A 20,649-nucleotide genomic window follows, 5' to 3' on the forward strand; every position below is an offset into this window, starting at 1 on the left:
AGTTGGTGCTCTAGGCAATTCCCTTTTGCTATGCTCACAACTTCTCCATATTTAGAATAGAGGGACAAGCAAGGGGTTAGTGGTCATTACCGTACCGCAGGCCTGCTATTGGACTTAAGTATACGTCCTTCTCTGCAATATTCCTCTGGTCAGCTCTTTCTCCCTTCCTCATGCATCCTCTCACCACGAACAGTTTGTTCTCATGTCCATGTTTACCTTCCTTATTAGGCTCATATCCTACACCATTTACTGGATTTTTGTCAGGATCGGAGAAACTTTGTGGGTCCTGAACAGGGGGTCCCTTCTTTCATCATCAGGTACATGGGGCGCTGGAGTTCCTCCTGTTTTAGCTGTTTCATACGTAATCCCCTTTTGTAGGCATCCAGGCTTTTGCTATTTTCTGGACGGATGGCTGTTGCTGGCCCTTCATTGAAGCTTTCACATCACACCTACTTTGGGTCTCTTTTTGCCCTCTTTTAGGCATGCTGACCAGCCAGGCCAAGGCACACCTCAGGTCTTGGTAGTTAGGTTTATCACATTTCCAAGTGAAGACTCTGACTACAAGTTTGAAGGCTGGCCGCAGGCTAGCCTGGATTTGTAGGAGTCTGAGGGCTATATATCCCTCCCCCTCCTCCATCAGATCCTTCGTCGGATCATTTCTGGGTTCCCACCCACCCGTTCCCCCATACTTTTATTATTTCATTTACATTTCATTCATATTCATTCAGGGTATGCCCTCTTTTAGGCATACTGACCAGCCAGGCCAAGGCACACCTCAGGTCTTGGTATATAGGTTTATCACATTTCCAAGTGAAGACTCTGACTACAAATACATGTTAAGGAATTTTAATGAACAAACACAATACCTCATTTTTGGTAAAATATAAAATATGGTGTTTTGCGTTAAGTAAATAAATACCAAACATATAACACTTTAAAATTGTGCACGCTTGTGGAATGGAGCTAAACTACGATATTTAAAAATCTCCACAACGCTTTATAAGTCATTCCAGGTTACCAGTTTGGAGTTACACAGGAGGTCTGATGCTGGAATTATTGCTCTCACTGACATTTGCGGCAATACCTCTCGTGTGGTGCGATCGCCATTTACGTACACGTACAGGACCAATGTGTGCGTTCGCCTTTAAAATTAGTTTCTTTAAAATTCTAATTATCTGATACTGTGTCAGATGTTTTTGTGCACTGTGACAGATGTTGCTGGGACACTAGTACACACGTTGATGTGCACTGTGGACAGGGACAGATGGTGCTTGATGCACTGGTGTGGGATGGCTCCCAGTCTGTGTGATCTGTGTGTAGCTGACCAGTAAAATCATCAGCTACAAAGAGATCACGACAGGCTGCAGTGATCCCGCACCCCCATCACTGAGCTCAGGTGGAGAGCTGGCAAACAGCCACATGCCTCTGTTTACATTGTGTGATGGCTTTGATTGGATGCAGCTATCACATGATCGGGAGGGCCAATCAGAGAGCCCATATCCTGATCTGTGATGTGCGGTGTCCGAGGGACAGCTACGTCCAGTTAGGACATCTCTTGTCCCACTTGGCCATTTATGTACAGCGGTTAAAGAAATAGTAAGGTTGATTTGTTTTTTTAAATAACAAATATGATATACACTCACCAGTCACTTTATTAGGTACACCTGTTCAATTACTTGGTAACACAAACTGCTAATCAGCCAATCACAAAGAAGCATCTTAATGCATTTAGACGTTTAGACATGGTAAAGACGACTTGCTGAAGTTCAAACCAAACATCAGAATGGGGAAGAAAGGCGATTTGAATGTGGCATGGTTGTTGGTGCCAGACGGGCTGGTCTGAGTAATTAAACTGCTGATCTACCAGGATTTTCGTGCACAACCATCTCTAGGGTTTACAGAGAATGGTCAGAAAAAGAGAAAATATCCAGTGAGTGGCAGTTGCGTGGACAACAATGCTTTGCTGAAGAGAAGAATGGGTAGACTGGTTCGAGATGATAGAAAAGAAACAGTAACTCAAATAACCACTCGTTACAACCAAGGTATGCAGAATACCATCTCTGAACGCACAACACATCGAACCTTGAAGCATATGGGCTACAGCAGCAGAAGACCACACAGGGTGCCACTCCTGTCAGCTAAGAACAGGAAACTGAGGCTGCAATTTGCACAAGCTCACCAAAATTGGACAATAGAAGATTGGAAAAATGTTGCCTGGTCTAATGAGTCTCGTTTTCAGCTGCGACATTCAGATGCTAGGGTTAGAATTTGGCGTAAACACGAATGCATGGATCCATCCTGCCTTGTATCAACAGTTCAGGCTGGTGGTGGTATAATGGTGTGGGGGATATTTTCTTGGCACCCTTTGGGTCCCTTAGTACTAATTGAGCATTGTTTAAATGCCACGGTCTACCTGAGTATTGTTGCTGACTATGTCCATCCCTTTATGACTACAGTGTACTCATCTTCTGATGGCTACTTCCAGCAGAATAATGCACCATGCCACAAAGCTCAAATCATCTCATACTGGTTTCTTGAACATGACAATGAGTTCACTGTACTCCAATGGCCTCCACAGTCACCAGATCTCAATCCAATAGAGCACCAGGGGGGTGTAGTGGAAACGGGAGATTCACATCATGGATGTGCAGCTGACAAATCTGCAACTGTGTGATGCTATCTTGTCAATATGGAACAAAATCTCTGAGGAACATTTCCAACACCTTGTTGAATCTCTGCCATGAAGAATTAAGGCAGTAGGGGGTCCAACCCAGTACTAGCAAAGCATACCTAATAAAGTGGCTGGTGAGTGTATGTACCTCATGAAGGCTGGCTGAAAAACTCCCAGAGAAGGCATCTCCCTGTCCTGCCTTGTTGCTAGAATGTTGCCAAGATGCTCCCACCTGTTCCACTCACCCCCACCATCACAAGAGGAAGACCTCAAACCCACGCACATGCACAATTAAGCCCAGAGCTACAATGATTGGAGAGAGAGCATATGTGAGGGGATTTGAATCAGAAAAGCAGCTTGCTCCTGTGGTGGGGACAAGCAGTAATGGCAGGGACAGTCTCAGCAATCTCCAAGCAACAAGATAGGACAAGGGGATGCCAGCTGTTTTTTGGCCAGACTTCAGATGCTATGTAAATGGCCTACACCTATAACAAGGGTATTAAACTTTGTTTTTATCTACTGACAGCCCTTACCTGCACAGGCAGTTTTTTTGTTTTTGTTCTTAATAAAGGTGGACTAGCCCTCTAACATAAACAAGTTACAACTGTCACACCAATAAGTACAGTAGAAAGGGCTAACTTTATTCCACATTTAAAAATGTTTGATGACTGGCTGTTGCGTCACGTTGCCCTTTCCTATATTTATATAAGGGCCACAGAATGTGCTTAGGCAGAATTGTTGAATCCGTGTCATATCTCGGTAAAATCTTGTAGCCATTTAAGACTTCAAAGAGCAATTACAGATTTCAGGCATACTGGCAAAGAAATTACCATGCTCCATTGGACCAACTAGAGCAACACAAAGTTCCCTGCAAAAGTATTCAGACTCCGAACCAGTTCTCTCATTTCACTGAATGACACACTGTCACTTTGCCCCGGTGACTTTTTTTTTTTTTTTTTTTTAAACAGAGTTTATTTAGTTAAAGAATATGTAAACCCAACATTTTTTATATTCATATGTGCCTGCTGTACCATGTAATTGTATGAAAAGGTATCTTGTTCTCTTTGTATTGCTTCCTTTGTATGAAATACCTGTTATTGCTGCCAGTTTGCTTCCTACCAAAAACTGACCACACTAGGCATGAGAGCACAGCATGGCCCATGCTTTAGCTGTGCTAAAAACACAGCCTGCTCTCCCCAAGGACTGTCCTGACAACCCCCTACCCTTAGTCATTCATTGGGAAGACCAGTGTGCTGCTGTTTCCCCTCCCCTAGCTCTTCTGCAGCTGAGAACATGTGGAAAAAACAAAAAGGGGAGGGGGTATTTATGTTTTTCTATCAATACATAAATGTTTTTCCTTATACATACACACACTTTGCTTTCATTCCTGTTTGACACCGAATGGGATATTTCACAACTTTTATAATATTTAACCGCTTACTGCCCACCCAACGTCATATGACGTTGTTGACTTTGAGCGGTGATATCTGAATGAGGCCTGCAGTTACAGGCCTCATTCAGATATATTCTTCTAGAGCCAGCGATTCCCTGCACCAAAAGAACAATCATAGCGGCTGTTCAGCCACTTGATCGTTCTTATAGGCAGCAGAAGGGGATGTCCCCCCCACGCTGCTTCTCCCAACTCGCCCCTGCCATCGGCAAACTGGAGAAGGAACGGACTGTCGGCAGATGTTGACCATAGAGATTTCCGGTGGGCCAGATGGTCTCTGGAGCCTCTATGATCGTTCGGAGGCCAGGCGCGATGTTATGATGTCACGCCCGGCCTCTGCATTTGAAAAAATGCCGCCGCTTCGGCTGGGAAGCTGAGATTTTTTTTTTCCCCCAGGCTTCCCAGCCTAGAAGTGAGATCTGGGGACTTACTGACCCCAGATCTTACTGTAAAGAGGACCTGTCATGCACTATTCCTATTACAAGGGATGTTTACATTCCTTGTAATAGGAAAAAAAGTGAAAAAAAAAAAGTTAAAAAAGCATCAAACAAGAAAAATAAAAGTAAAATTAACAATAAAAAATAAAATTAAATTAAAGCGCCCCTGTCCCTGCTTGCAGAATTGAACGCATACGAAAGTCACGCCCACATATGTAAACGACGTTCAAACTACACATGTGAGATATCGCCACGAACGATCAAGCGAGAGCAATAATTTTAGCACTAGACCTTCTCTGTAACATGTAACCTGTAAAAAAATTTAAAACGTCGCCTATGGGGATTTTTAAGTACCGAACATTGGCACCATTCCAGGAGCGTTTGCAATTTTGAAGCGTGACATATTAGGTATCTATTTACTCGGTGTAACATCATCTTTCACATTATGCAAAAACATTGGGCTAACTTTACATTTTTTTTTTTTTTAATGCATTAAACTGTTTTTTTTCCCCCAAAGAAAATGCGTTTGAAAAATTGCCGCAAATACCTTGCAAGATAAAAAGTTGCAACGACCACCATTTTATGCGCTAGGGCAGGGGTCTCAAACTGGCGCCCTCCAGCTGTTGTGAAACTACAAGTCCCATCATGCCTCTGCCTTTGGAAGTCATACTTGTAACTGTCAGCCTTGCAATGCCTCATGGGACTTGTAGTTTTTAGCAGACTAAAAAAAACCATATATAATATTTGTGGGTTCTTTGTAATTTTCTAGCAAAAAAAAATATGATTTTTACATGTAGGAGAGAAATGTCAGAATTGGCCTGGTAGGCAAGTGGTTAAGATTGGTCATCATTTTTCTTATATAAGCCTCTGTTTGTAGAAGAAATCTGTCTTATATTCAGTAATAAATCTGTGTTTGAACTTTGCAAAATGTCACACTTGGCTGCTCAGGAATACAGACACACAGGTCTGTGAAAGCAGTCGTGGAGACTTTGCTGAAGGAGACGCAGCCTGATTTGCAACTAATTGTTTTTCTAATTTTTTGGGGAAAATAGTCTTCCAATGTATCTTACCTTTATTAGCCAGAAAACCCTCTTTAGTGTCTCCAACTGATTTAGAGGAACCTGTTGGGATCGAAGTGTAGGTGCTGCCACTGTAGACAAAGTCCGATAATCATATACATAAAAGTTGTCTCATTCCGATTAGTTGCCAACCAGAAATGTTTTTAGGTTGCTTAAATTGGGAAAACACACAAAGGTTGAATTTGCCAAGTCACCAAAGTATTATTTTCCATATGGAATGTTACATTTCCAGGATTGGCAGCCAATGGAAGTTGATAAGGACAGTCATGCCGATAAACATAATGACCATCGTTTCAAATAACATAAGCTTTGTAAACTAAGCTTAACCCATTGCTGGCATAAGACATATTTGCAGCATCATGGAAGTGGCCCAACTTCTGAGGCACCACATATATTGCTCTGGCGTTTGTGTTGGAAGCAAGCTTCATAGCACTATGTCACTGTCAGCTTCAGGTCTCATACAAATTATCAGAGCCAGGACGTCAGGCTGTTGATCACTGTGATAGCCTGTGATTGGCTATCAAACAGTGTTTGATCAGTAAAACCTGGCAATGTACTCTCTTTCGCCTCTGAATGGAGAAAACATATATTGTTTCTCTTCCTCCAAGTCAGAAAAGAAGAATGTAAACAAAAACATCTGTTCACATTGCTGCGGGTCAGAAATCGTGCGAGTTCAGCAGAATTTGCATGATTTCAACCCGGCAATGCAGTCCAACTTCGGGGGCGATTTGACAGACATCTGTGCTGGTTCCTGCACAGATGTCTATACAAATCGCCACACCCCGGCCCCCCGAAATCAACAATAGTACAGAAACTGCTTTTGGGAATTGGTGCATCGCCAATTCGGACGGTGCCATTGCCGACAATAGCTGCCGATTTGGCATGTGATTTGACATGTCAAATCGCATGCCAAATCGAACCAAATGGGAACCTAGGCTGAATATACAAATATATGGTATATGGTTTAACCCCTTCCCGACCAGCCATTGCAGTTATACTGCAGCAGGATGGCTCCCCTGCGCGAGCCGTCGTAGCTGTACGCAGGTTATTTAAGACGCTGTAGCAGGTGCGCGCATGTGCCCGGTGGGCACGGTGACCGCCGTGCACCCGCGATTGCTTGTGACAGAGCAAGAAACGGGATCTGTGTGTGTAAACATACAAATACCGGTTCTGTCAGGGGAGCGGAGAGAGATCGTGTGTCCTACTAAGAACAACGATCTCTCGCCTCCTCTAGTCAGCCACATCCCCCCCACAGTTTGAACACATCTAGGAAACACATTTAACCCCTTGATCGTCCCCTAGTGTTAACCCCTTCCCTGCCAGTGACATTTATACAGTAATCAGTGACTATTTTTTAGCTCTGATCACTGTATCACTGGTCCCAAAAAAAAAGTGTTAAAAGTGTCCGTCGCAATGTTGCAGTCCCGATAAAAATCGCAGATCACCACCATTACTAGTAAAAAAAAAAAAAAAAATTATAATAAAAATGCCATAAATCTATCCCTTTTTTTGTAGACGTTATAACTTTTGCGCAAACCAATCAATATATGCTTATTGCTTTTTTTTTTTTACCAAAAATATGTAGAAGAATACATATTGGCCTAAACTGATGAAGAAATTTGTTTGTTTTTTTTTTGGATATTTATTATAGCAAAAAGTACAAAATATTGTGTCTTTTTCAAAAATGTCGCTTTTTTTTGTTTATAACGCAAAAAAACCGCAGAGATGATCAAATACCACCAAAAGAAAGCTCTATTTGTGGGGGAAAAAAGGACATACATTTTATTTGGGTACAACATTGCACCACCATGCAATTGTCAGTTAAAGCGACGCAGTGCCTTATCACAAAAAATGGCCTGGTCAGGCAGGGGGTAAATTCTTTCGGGGCTGAAGTGGTTAGGTATATATTACTGGTACCTTAAAAATATATATTTAAGGTATCATTTACCTGTATACACCGAGTAGTTGCAAAGATATGTAGTTTTACTAGTTGCAAACTGCATTCGAGCCTTAAGATTTGATTTGCAGTCAGGCATCAGGAGGTTAAAATCTGTGCAGATAGTATAGGAATAAAGAACCAGGACACCATCATTGCTAGGCAAGCATGTTAACCATTTCACAACCAAACTGCCATCTTTTTGTTTTTGATTTACTCACGTAACTCTGGCTTTAGTGTCTTACTAAAAGGTAATTTTTTTTACCCAAACTTGCTTTTTTTAAGACACATTTGCTAGCAGTACTTGCCTGTATTTTGCATCACCCAGCAGCAGTCCCTTAACCTGATGCTCTTAGATTTTACTGAACCTTACAGTACTCCAAAGGTGTACACCTGCACTTGGCTGTTTGCTGCCAAGAGCGCGGTGCAAATCTCAGTAGGTATATCTCCTACGGCAGGGATATGCAATTAGCGGACCTTCAGCTGTTGCAAAACTACAAGTCCCATCATGTCTTTGCCTCTGGGTGTCATGCTTGTGGCTGTCAGAGTCTTGCTATGCCTCATTGAACTTGTAGTTCTGCAACAGCTGGAGGTCCGCTAATTGCATATCCCTGTCCTACAGTGTTTAGCTTAACAGGCAACAGCAAGTGTCAAGATCATAGCTTGTGTAGTTCTATAAGCCCTAAGGCTGGGTTCACACATGTGCAGTGTGAGTTGAAGCTCCATTTTCACAGCTAATTGACAAAGTAGTCGTTCAGCATTTCAGGTCAGTTTAACAGGATCAGGTCAGGATTTTATCCTGTTCACAATCGAATGACACATGCGATTCAGAAGCGTTCCCATAGAAGTCAATGGGCCTGAATTCGCACCTGAGACAGACTGCACTGCTCACAAAACTGACAGGACTAATTTTCAATTCACACTGAATCCCCACTTCGGCTGCACCGGACATGTGTGAACAGGCACAATGCAAAGCAATGTTCTTCCACATACCATGTGAATTGGATGCGGTTCAAAACGCATCCAATTCACTTGTGTGAACCTAGCCTAAAAGAAGCAGGCAAGGGGCACTTGGGGTAGTGTTTGGGCTGTGCTCAGGGGAGCCAGGTAAAGAAAGGGTTCAGGAACACTAATTGCCAGTGTTCACCTTGCTTGAACATTTGACTCTCATACAAGTCTCTTCCTTGTTTTGTGCAGAAGGATTTTAACCACTTCAGCCCAGAAGATTTGGCTGCTCAAGGACCAGGCCATTTTTTGTGATACGGCACTGCGTCGCTTTAACTGACAATTGCATGGCCCTGCGATGTTGTACCCAAACAAAATTGACGTCCTTTTTCCCACAAATATAGCACAATAGTTTCTACTTTTTGCTATAATAAATATCTCCAATTTTTTTTTTTAAAAAAGCAAAATTTTTCCTCAGTTTAGGCTGATATGTGTTCTTCTACATATTTTAGGTAATAAAAATCTCAATAAGCGATTGGTTTGCACAAAAGTTATAGCATCTACAAAATAGGGGAAAGATTTATGGCATTTTTATTATTATTTTTTTTTACTAGTAATGGCAGTGATCAGCAATTTTTAATTGAACTGCGACATTATAGCGGACAGATCGGACACTTGACACATTTTTGGGACCATTGGCATTTATACAGAGATCAGTGCTATAAAAATACACTGATTACTGTGTAAATGTCACTGGCAGGGAAGGGGTTAAAACTAGGGGGAGATCAAGGGGTTAACTGTGTTCCCTAGGGAGTGATTCCAAATGCGGGGGAGGGGACTGACTGGGTCAGGAGAGCGATCGTTGTTCATACTTAGTATGAACAACAGATCGCATTCCTCACCCCTAACAGCACAGCGATCTGTCCGTTTACATTGACAAATCTTCGTTCTGTCTCTGTGTGGAGCTATCGTGGGCACGCGCATCAGCGTAGCGTGTGCATGCCTCCAGTGGCACGCACGCGCCCCCTAGTGGTCAAAAGGCAAACCGACGTAGAGTTACATTGGTTCGACCAGGGAAGCCAACCTGCCGCAGTACAACTGCGGTGGCTGGTTGGGAATGGGTTAAGGGACAAACTATTTTAGACAATCTGATAACTAAATCAACAACGCACCTGTAGGATAATGTTTTGTTCACTCTTTCCTTAACTATGTATTTCTATCAGTTAATCACAAACTCTAAATTTAGCTGAACATCCGAGAAACCTAGACAGAGCAGGTCTACTGAAAGAACTTCTGAATACTGTGTGAAACAAACCGGTACATTATTTGCAAAATACAGAGCTGGTATTACTACAAAAGTTGTCTCTGCTAAGTGTGGGAATTCAATAAAGAACACATTTCAGTTCCCCATTTTTCTACATTTAACAAAACATTTTAAAATATTATTCAGTAAAAATAAAGACTTTAAGATTATAAAAACTATTGCAAGGCACTGTTAATCAGAACAATTACAGCTAGTAAAAGTTTTTTTTTAACTTGCATTTAAATATGCTTAATGTGCAATAAAGTTGGCCACTTTTTTATTTTTTTAAAAAACACAATTTCAGAATATTTTTTCCGAATATACACATTTTTCTTCAACTCGCACACAGTAATGAATATTGCTACAATGTGAAAGTTCCCGTCAGTTAATATGTGCGCACAAACAATACTTAATAAAATTAATCGTGAGCTGTGTTTAAAGCAATAGTCAAGTAGAAAGTTACTTCAGTGCAAATGCAGACTCCTTCGTTAGGCATGTCAATCAATAGTGTACTCTCTTTTGTTGTCAGTTGTTTTACTGATGGGTCATTGTTAGTTTTAAAATACCCATCCTGAACATAAAGACACCCAGAAGCAACTTTTACAAAGAGTACGAAAAAGGTAGCCGCTCCTAAGGTCCATTAGGATGTCAAAGTCACTCTGTTTCACTCCTCGTCTCTTGAAGGTTTTCTTTACATGGTCTATAATAAAAAAAAAATACAAAAATAGAAAGGATATTACTTTCATATTTGTCAACAGTCTGTTGCTTAAACAAAGTATACTTTAAAACAGTGGTTCTCAACCTTTCTAGTGCCGTGACCCCTTAAAATTTCCCAAGTTGTGGGGACCCCTAACAGTAAAATTATTTTTGTTGGTCATTTCATTGCTGTAATTTTGCGACTGTTATGAATCGAAATATAAATATCTGATATACAGGATGTATTTTCATTCCTACAAATTTAACATCTTACAGCACAGTGATTAATCACTAAAACAATCTGTAATATACAGCGCAAAATATTTATTTAACATATAAGTTACAAATGAATAAAATGCCCCACCAAGAGACAGGGTAAGTGCCGGGCAGATGGCGGAGCACAGTGGGAGCATTGAAATGGCACGGGGGCAGCATTTGATGGTACAGTGGGAGCATTTGATATGGCACAGTGGCTGCGTTTGATGGGCACAGAGGCTGCGTTTGATGGCAAAGTGGCGGCGTTTGATGGGCACAGTGGCGGCGTTTGATGGGCACAGTGGCGGCGTTTGATGGGCACAGAGGCTGCGTTTGATGGGCACAGAGGCTGCGTTTGATGGCAAAGTGGCGACGATTGATGAGCACAGTTGCTGCATTTGATGGCACAGTGGCGGCATTTGATGGGCACAGTGGTGGCATTTGATGGGCACAGTGGTGGCATTTGATGGGCACAGTGGCGGCGTTTGATGGGCACAGTGGCGGCAATTGATTTACAAAAATGCTTTTATTAATTAGTATCTCTGACTTACCAAATCACTGGTGTTCCGTCAAAATCAGCAAGCTGTCTGTGTTAACCGGAAAAGACGTTTCCTCGCCACCATCTTGGTAGACTCGTCCTCAGCAAGCGGACTTCGGTGGGTGTAAAAAGATGTCCACTTGCCGACTTCTAAGTGTAGCCTCACTGCGGATGAGAGTACCAAGATGGCGCTGACGGAACGTCACTTCCATGCGGTCTCTCCTCTCCCGGAAGTGACATTTTGCTGGTCGAGATGGACAGACTCCGGCGTAACACAGTATCTTTGGGTCCGTCTTGGCCAGGATTCGCGACCCCCTGGCAAATCGGCAATCGACCCCCCAGGGGGTTGCGACCCCCAGGTTGAAAACCGCTGCTTTAGAACCAAACTTGTCTTTACCTTACCTTTCTATGATACCTTGCACGGCAAAACTTATATTAGGGGGGAAAGAATCAGAAACAAACTAATCAGTTCCTAATGCTTTTCACAGTGCTTTCAGTCTAGTGCAGTGATGGCAAACCTTGGCACCCCAGATGTTTTGGAACTATATTTCCCATGATGCTCAACTACACTCCAGAGTGCATGAGCATCGGGGAAAATGTAGTTCCAAAACATCTGGGGTGCCAAGGTTTGCCATCACTGGTCTAGTGCCTAGCACACACTATGAGCAGGTCGAACGAAAAAAAACAAAAAAACCTGACAGCTCAGGTGGAGATCCTGTACTAAGAATCTGATGCTAGCACAGCAATCTCCCCGCTATTTTCTGACAGGGGGACACCTCCCCCCTGCAGTTTTCCAGCATGCTAGTGCAACCGGCTGCCATACACACAGGCCAAACGTCTGCTGTTTTTTATTGAACCGAACGTACTAGGCTTAAAGTGGTTATTAAGCCACGCTAACCTGTATACACCATCAGCACTGCCTCCTATTGTAGTATCTCCCTCTGTGTGTGATTTAAAAAATTAAATGCTGCAAATACCTAATTTCACTGCCGAGATTGAGATCACATCAGGGGCGGATCGGGGGGGGGGGCAACTGCTCCCTCCGAGAATGAGGGTGATGAGAGAGCCGGCGGGCGATTACATCATCTCTCTGCTGCCTGACTGGTATTCTGCTGCCTGACTCTGGGACACAAGAGACCACCTTAGCAGGAAAGTGACAGAGCAAGTGACTGTCAATCCGCAATGTGTGGCAGGTGATGTGACAATCTGCATCTGGTGACAGGCGACGTGGCAAGTGACAATCTGCATCTGGTGACAGGCGACGTGGCAAGTGATAATCTGCATCTGGTGACAGGCGACGTGGCAAGTGACAATCTGCATCTGGTGACAGGCGACGTGGCAAGTGACAATCCGCATTTGGGGGCAGGCGACGTGGCAAGTGACAATCCGCATTTGGTGGCAAGTGACAATCTGCATCTGACAGGCGACGTGGCAAGTGACAATCCGCATTTGGTGGCAGGCGACGTGGCAAGTGAAAATCCGCATTTGGTGGCAGGCGATGTGGCAAGTGACAATTCGCATTTGGTGGCAGGCGACGTGGCAATTGACAATCTGCATCTGGTGACAGGCGACGTGGAAAGTGATAATCCGCATTTGGTGGCAGGCAACGTGGCAAGTGACAATCTGCATCTGACAGGCGACGTGGCAAGTGACAATCCGCATTTGGTGGCAGGCGATGTGACAATCCGCAAAGTGTGGCAGGCGACGTGGCAAGTGACAATCCGCAACGTGTGGCAGGCGACGTGGCAAGTGACAATCTGCATCTGGTGACAAGTGACACACTTGGGGCTCCCACTGATTCTGCATTATGGTGAGTTAAACTATTTAATTTTTTATAACAATGTAATAATAGTAATAATGCGCTTCAATCATCCTGACACCATAACAACTATGGTGCCGTGATGATTGAAGCGCCAACACCAGCCATTTCCCCGATAGATTTACCCCAAAAAATATATTTTCTGGCAGAGCCCCTCCCGAGACTAGACTCTGGATCCGCCCCTGGATCACATGACTGGCCAGCTTTCTCCTTTCTTCTCTGAGAGATGCAATGGGCAGGGGCTGAGCTTCCTCTACTGATGTCAGTCTGGAGGGGAGAGCTGACTGGTCATGTGATCGCAATCTCTGCTCTTAAATTAGGTATTTACAGCATTTAAATTTATAAATCATTCACAGAGAGGGACACTGCAATAGGAGGCAGTGCTGATGGTGTATACAGGTTAGTGTTATGAGAGCAGCAGGAGGGGGGAGGGATGGCTCACACACAGAGAGGGGAGGGGGGAGGAGGACACAGGAGCAGAGGAGAGCAGATAGCAGGCTGCTGATGACAGAGGCACATAAACTGACCACGGTGTCTGGTCTCAGCAGCCATGATACGCCGTGGTCAGTATACAGAGGGGTGGGGAGAAAATGGCAGGATCAGCCAGGATTTTTAGGTGTTACAGGGGCCCAAATGACACAGGACAGGATGTCATATCATACTTTAAAGGAGCAGGATCCATTTTTTTTTTGGGTTAACAAATGCTTTAACACTCAGATCTTAATGATAGAAGGCTAGAGAAGAGTGAGCAGAGTGACTACTTCATTAGAGAGGTGTTGAACCTTTATAGTCTAAATAGCAGGTTAGGTCCATAAAGTTTTCTTCCAGTTTTGCAGTCAAACTGGGATAACATCTATTTTTTATTTATTTGTTACATGTTCGCATTCACTCAGAATAGAAGAATTTAAAAATTGTGAAATACCTTTTTAAATGCTCGTTTCTGAAAACTCCAGATGGAAAAATCCTACTTAGTTCTCCGTTGCTATGTAATGTTTATGAGAGGGCAGGGGGAGTTGTATGTACTGTGCTGGCAAGTTTTATTATCAGATGTTAACTAGATGTACAGAGCTGTCTGTCCTAACAAAGAATTAATGATCTCAAGACGTATTTCTCAGTTTTGTCCTCCAGTCCCATATCTTTACATTGCCATATATTCAAATTAATAGCAGCTGCCCTATGTATAATCCTGATTATAAAAAATATATATTTTCAGGTATGCTGTGTGAAAGGAAACACAGATAGTGGAAAGTTCCTAAATGTGAGTGCAAAGGTAAGGTGAGAAAGACACTTAGCAAACCATACTGTTGAACATTTAGGGTGAGCAACTTGGCAACACTATATGATGGGAAAGTGGGAGGACTGGATTAAATTGCAAGATTAACTGAACTTTGGCAGGTAAGACAGTTCACATTTAAAAATCTTGCATGTGTATTTGGCTGTTTGCTTAAAGAAAAACTCCAGGCATTGTACATTTTTACATAGTTAAACTGGTCCAGCTTGGACCCATGTAACTATGTATATACTATACCCGGCCAATCCCCCTGAAATCTGAAAATCACTATAGTAGAGTGGCTAGCCTGATGCATTCTCAACACAGGAGGTTAGCCATTCCACGCGGGCGGCATTCAAAGAATGCTTAAAAAAAACATGCAAGTTGACCTATATACAGATTGCAAACAGAGAATGGAGCAGACACTTAACACCAACACAAATCACTATACCACCTATGAACATAGTACCAAACATCTTTAGGAGAAATTAGAGGCAACAAGGTAGAATAACCGCTTCTGCCCTTAATGCCGAACTCTAGGATTTATCTGTATTACAAACTTACATTGGTCCAGCTTAGCACACTGTAAATATGTATATCTCAGAAATGATGGGCCACTGGGGAAGTTGAAAATAATCATAGTAGTTGGCGCTACTACAATAGCTGCAATCATCTGGGTCCTGCATGAACAGCTTCCAAACTGCACACTGACCATTGGGAGGCATTGGTTCAGCACTTCCACCATTGATGGATTGGATTTATTTCAGTGAATAAGTTCACTTAGAATGCGTACCATTCACAGAAACATTTTTTCTCCATGAAAGGCATTCTTTGATTGAATGAGGTCGAAATGTGGAATGGTATGTCACTATCTCCCCCTCGTCAAATCAAAAATGATTTACATTCATTGAAAAGAATGTAAGGCATTCTGTGAATGGCACCCATGAAGAGCAATCGACTCCCTTTGTTCACTATGCAGCAAAGCAACCACCTGGCACGGGACCCAGAAAACAGCTGCGATCACTGTAGTAGCAGTGACTACTACAATGATTCTCCACTTTCACAGAGATACCAAATGTATAGAATACGCATATTTACACTGGTTCAAGCTGGACCAACCTAACTATACAAAAAATCCATATCATGAATTCTATTTTAACCCTATGTTCACAACTATGCGCTTTTTGGTGCGCTTTGCATTTTACAGAAATTCTCTAGTCTATTTACCATGGTTTATTATTGATGTAGTTCACATTTGTGCTTTTTGCAATGCTGCGATTTTTGAAAAGGGTTTGGGACTTTTTTCCCGCAGCAGATTGTGTTTTGCGTGTAATAGACTTCAATGGAGTCACACCAAAAACGCAAGTTTTGCGTTTGATGTGTTTTTTTCCCCTTTAAAAACACTGTATATAGCTGATTGCTCAGGAGCGGGCCAGGAAGCCATCTGCCATTTCCTTACCCCAACCGATGAATCATCAGCCATCAGCAGGGATCCCCGCTGACAGCTGAATGTAAAAAAAAAAAAAAAAATTACCTGCAAAAAAACAAAAAAAAAAAACAAAAAACCAGCGTGGGACCCCCCCCCCCCCAAATCCATACCAGACCCTTATCCGAGCATGCAACCCGGCAGGTCAGGAAAGGGAGGGGACGCGCGAGTATGGGTTGTGTGGATCTGTGGGTGGGGGCTTATAAGAATATGGAAGCCCCCTTTAACAAAGGGGGTCCCCAGATCCTGCCCCCCCCCCATGTGAATGAGTATTGGTACATTGTACCCTTACTCATTCACCAAAAAATGTGTCACTTCAAAAAAACACTTGCACTGGCTAGTGATGCAAGCCAATAGTACTCCATGTCATACGGTCAATTAAACTTGCAGGAATTGCATAATGAGATCTATAAAAAAAAATGAGAAGCCATATACTGAAAATATAACTGCATCCAAAAAACTTGATGTGTTCCGTGGATTCGCTCCATTTCTTCAGGAGCTGAGGCATGACATATAGGTCAGTTAGAGTAAACATACAGTACTACAAGCTGAAGGCTGCTAAAAGTGTCTATCCCGAGAGCTGTGGTAAAAAGGGCCCCCCGGAAAGACCGGGTGCATACATGTGTGAAACCCCCAGGAAATTGTGGTCTCCATGTCATAGTCTGTATTGGTACAAGGTAATATCTCCAATTTCTTTGTTTCCGATGGAACCAAGACCAGAAGGTGTGATGTGTGCTGTATCAAGGATGTGCAACTGCAGGTCTTTCCGGGGGCACCTTTTTACCACAGCTCCCAGGATAGACAATTCCAGCAGTCTTCAGCTTGTAGTACCGCATGTTTACCTTAACCGACATATATTTTATTTATTTATTTATTTCAGGTACTTATATAGCGCCGTCAATTTACGCAGCGCTTTACATATACATTGTACATTCACATCAGTCCCTACCCTCAAGGAGCTTACAATCTAAGGTCCCTAACTCACATTCATACATATACTAGGGACAATTTAGACAGGATCCAATTACCCTACCAGCATGTCTTTGGAGTGTGGGAGGAAACCGGAGTACCCGGAGGAAACCCACGCAGGCATAGGGAGAACATGCAAACTCCAGGCAGGTAGTGTCATGGTTGGGATTCAAACCAGCGACCCTTCTTACTGCTAGGCGAAAGTGCTAACCACTACATCACTGTGCCGCCCATGTCATGCATCGCTCCTGAAGAAGTGGAGCGAATCCACGGAACGCATCAAGCTTTTTCGATGCAGTTATGTTTTCAATATATGGGTTAACAATTTTTGTATAGAACTCATTATGCAATTCCTGCAAGTTTAATTGACCATATGACATGGAGTACTATTGGCTTGCATCATTATCCAGTGCAATGTGCTATGTTGCTTATGTATATACAGTATATGAATTATGTTGTTGCTATGTATGTGTGTATATTGAATATATATATATATATATATATATATATATATATATATATATATATATATATATCTCAACAATCTATATATTTTTGTATGTACTAACTGCAAATGCATCATGTCATGTAACTGTTTTATACTAATAAACACGTTATTACACATTGATTATTTATTCAATCATGCATCGTGTATCTCATTTAAAGTCCTAAACCTCTCCTTTTAATTCTAAGCTTTAACAATAACAATTCAAAATTCACACAGCACGACAGCTTTACCGTTGAGTCTGAAGAGGCCAGGGTGTAGATGATGGTGTGGGCAAGGAAGAAGTTGGACTTGCTAGCATTGCACTATAAATATTTGATGCAACAACCAATATGCAAAGAAGAATAGGGCCAATGATTGCTCCTTCCAGTCCTAGGTAGTATGCACCTCCTGCAACTGCCAGACCCGTCAAATAAGGATGACCACCTCTGTTAAGAGAGAACAAAATATGGTATACAGTACATTCCTTATTTTCTTATGAAGCCCCCTGCACATGGCAAAACTAAGTTGTCAAATGTACCTTAAAGAAGAACCCCATATTTTCCCATGCGGTAGGGCTGTGCCTGCACTGCATGGGTTAACTGCTCGTTTTCGTCTAGGGGATTGCAGAGCAGACATATTACCTAATTTGCCAAGTGCAAGACCGGTCCCCTGCCGCTCCTGCCCCCCCCCCCCCCACCCCCACACACACACTAGTGGTCTTGTGAATGGACTGTTCCTGATATCATCCCATAGATGTCCCATAGACGGGCTCTGGGTTTGACGATGGCAGGAACAGTCCAACACTGAACCCGGGGAGCGCAGTTTTCTGGAGGATTGAGGGACTGGGTAAGAACAGCTTTTCCTTGCGTCCCTAGACAAAATGAGCAGTTAACCCATGCAGTGCAGGCAGAGCCCCACTGCATGGAAGAATAACAATTTTCAAGGAGTTCTTCCTTAAACAATGTTGCTGAATATTAACACATCCGATTGGCTTGTATCTTAAATGCCAGCTGCAATGCATACATAGCATAAAACAGTGTAGCAGTGCTTCCCTGCATAAAGCTGCATGTGGACCTGTGCAGACTGAATTCTGAGAAATGTGCATTAAGACTGGGTAAATGCTCATTTTGCTGGAAGACATTTGGATGCTACCCAGTAGCTTACATTTCTCCCCTCACTTGAGCAGTTTTCCACATTCTCCATAAAAAGATAGAACTGTTTGCTCTGTTCAGAAAATGTCAGATATATGTATATATTTCTATAGTGTGGCTATTCAAAAAAACCTCTGCTACCACATCTGAACAGGTTTAAAAGATAAGTAGTAGAGCTGCACGATTCTGGAAAAAATGTGAATCACAATTTTTTTGCTTAGAATAAAGATCACGGTTCTCTCACGATTCTCGGTGTAACATCTTTCATATTATACAAAAAAATTGGGCTAACTTTACTGTTTAGTTTTTTTTTTTAATTCATTGAAGTGCATTTTTTCCCCAAAAATTGTGTTTAAAAGACCGCTGTGCAAATACCGCGTGACATAAAATATTGCAACAACCGCCATTTTATTCTCTAGGGTCTCCGCAAAAAAAAAAAAAAATATATATATATAGATAGATAGAGATCTATCTATCTATCTATCTATCTATCTATCTATCTATCTATCTATCTATCTATCTATCTATCTATATATCTATCAATATACAGTGGGGACGGAAAGTATTCAGACCCCCTTAAATTTTTCACTCTTAGTTATATTGCAGCCAATTGCTAAAATCATTTAAGTTCATTTTTTTTCCTCATTAATGTACACACAGCACCCCATATTGACAGAAAAACGCAGAATTGTTGACATTTTTGAAGATTTATTAAAAAAGAAAAACTGAAATATCACATGGTCCTAAGTATTCAGACCCTCTGCTGTGACACATTTCTTCTGATCATCCTTGAGATGGTTCTACACCTTCATTTGAGTCCAACTGTGTTTGATTATACTGATTGGACTTGATTAGGAAAACCACACAGCTGTCTATATAAGACCTTACAGCTCACAGTGCATGTCAGAGCAAATGAGAATCATGAGGTCAAAGGAACTGCCTTTAGAGCTCAGAGACAGAATTGTGGCAAGGCACACATCTTGCCAAGGTTACAAAAAAATTTCTGCTGCCCTTAAGGTTCCTAAGAGCACAGTGGCCTCCATAATCCTTAAATGAAAGACGTTTGGGATGACCAGAACCCTTCCTAGAGCTGGCCGTCCGGCCAAACTGAGCTATCGGGGGAGAAGAGCCTTGGTGAGAGAGGTAAAGAAGAACCCAAAGACCACTGTGGCTGAGCTCCGGAGATGCAGTCGGGAGATGGGAGAAAGTTGAAAGTCAACCATCACTGCAGCCCTCCACCAGTTGGGGCTTTATGGCAGAGTGGCCCGACGGAAGCCTCTCCTCAGTGCATGACACATGAAAGCCCGCATGGAGTTTGCTAAAAAAACACCTGAAGGACTCCAAGATGGTGAGAAAAAAGATTCTTTGGTCTGATGAGACGAAGATAGAACTTTTTGGCCTTAATTCTAAGGGGTATGTGTGGAGAAAACCAGGCACTGCTCATCACCTGTCCAATACAATCCCAACAGTGAAGCATGGTGGTGTCAGCATCATGCTGTGGGGAGCTTTTCAGCTGCAGGGACAGGATGACTGGTTGCAATCGAGGGAAAGATGAATGTGGCCAAGTGCAGGGATATCCTGGACGAAAACCTTCTCCAGAGTGCTCAGGACCTCGGACTGGGCCGAAGGTTTACCTTCCAACAAGACAATGACCCTAAGCACACAGCTAAAATAACGAAGAAGTGGCTTCACAACAACTCCGTGACTGTTCTTGAATGGCCCAGCCAGAGCCCTGACTTAAACCCAATTGAGCATCTCTGGTAAGACCTAAAAATGGCTGTCCACCAATGTTTACCATCCAACCTGACAGAACTGGAGAGGATCTGCAAGGAGGAATGGCAGAGGATCCCCAAATCCAGGTGTGAAAAACTTGCTGCATCTTTCCCAAAAAGTCTCATGGCTGTATTAGATCAAAAGGGTGCTTCTACTAAATACTGAGCAAAGGGTCTGAATACTTAGGACCATGTGATATTTCAGTTTTTCTTTTTTAATAAATCTGCAAAAATGTCAACAATTCTGTGTTTTTCTGTCAATATGGGGTGCTGTGTGTACATTAATGAGGGAAAAAAATGAACTTAAATGATTTTAGCAAATGGCTGCAATATAACAAGGAGTGAAAAAATTTAAGGGGGTCTGAATACTTTCCGGCAGAAAATA

The 20,649-nt window shown here is 42.5% G+C and overlaps 1 protein-coding gene across 3 annotated transcripts in view; it reads right to left on the minus strand.

Annotated features, from left to right (window-relative positions):
• Positions 1 to 830: 830 nt before the first annotated feature.
• Positions 831 to 20,649, minus strand: part of TMEM245 (transmembrane protein 245) — a 254,346-nt gene continuing 234,527 nt past the window's right edge. For 2 of the 3 annotated variants that reach the window (XM_073630782.1, XM_073630783.1), the window contains 2 exons: positions 17,593 to 17,787; positions 831 to 10,521 (listed from right to left, as the gene is read on the minus strand). In XM_073630782.1, coding sequence (XP_073486883.1) covers positions 10,476 to 10,521; positions 17,593 to 17,787 — 241 coding nt within the window. In that variant the 3' untranslated portion in view covers positions 831 to 10,475. Of the gene's footprint in view, positions 10,522 to 17,592; positions 17,788 to 20,649 lie in introns of those variants that run through there. The other variant, XM_073630784.1, reaches the window with a different exon arrangement.

The sequence above is a fragment of the Aquarana catesbeiana genome, linkage group LG05, assembly GCF_042186555.1.
Source record: "Aquarana catesbeiana isolate 2022-GZ linkage group LG05, ASM4218655v1, whole genome shotgun sequence".
In the NCBI taxonomy this organism is placed as follows: Eukaryota; Metazoa; Chordata; class Amphibia; order Anura; family Ranidae; genus Aquarana; species Aquarana catesbeiana.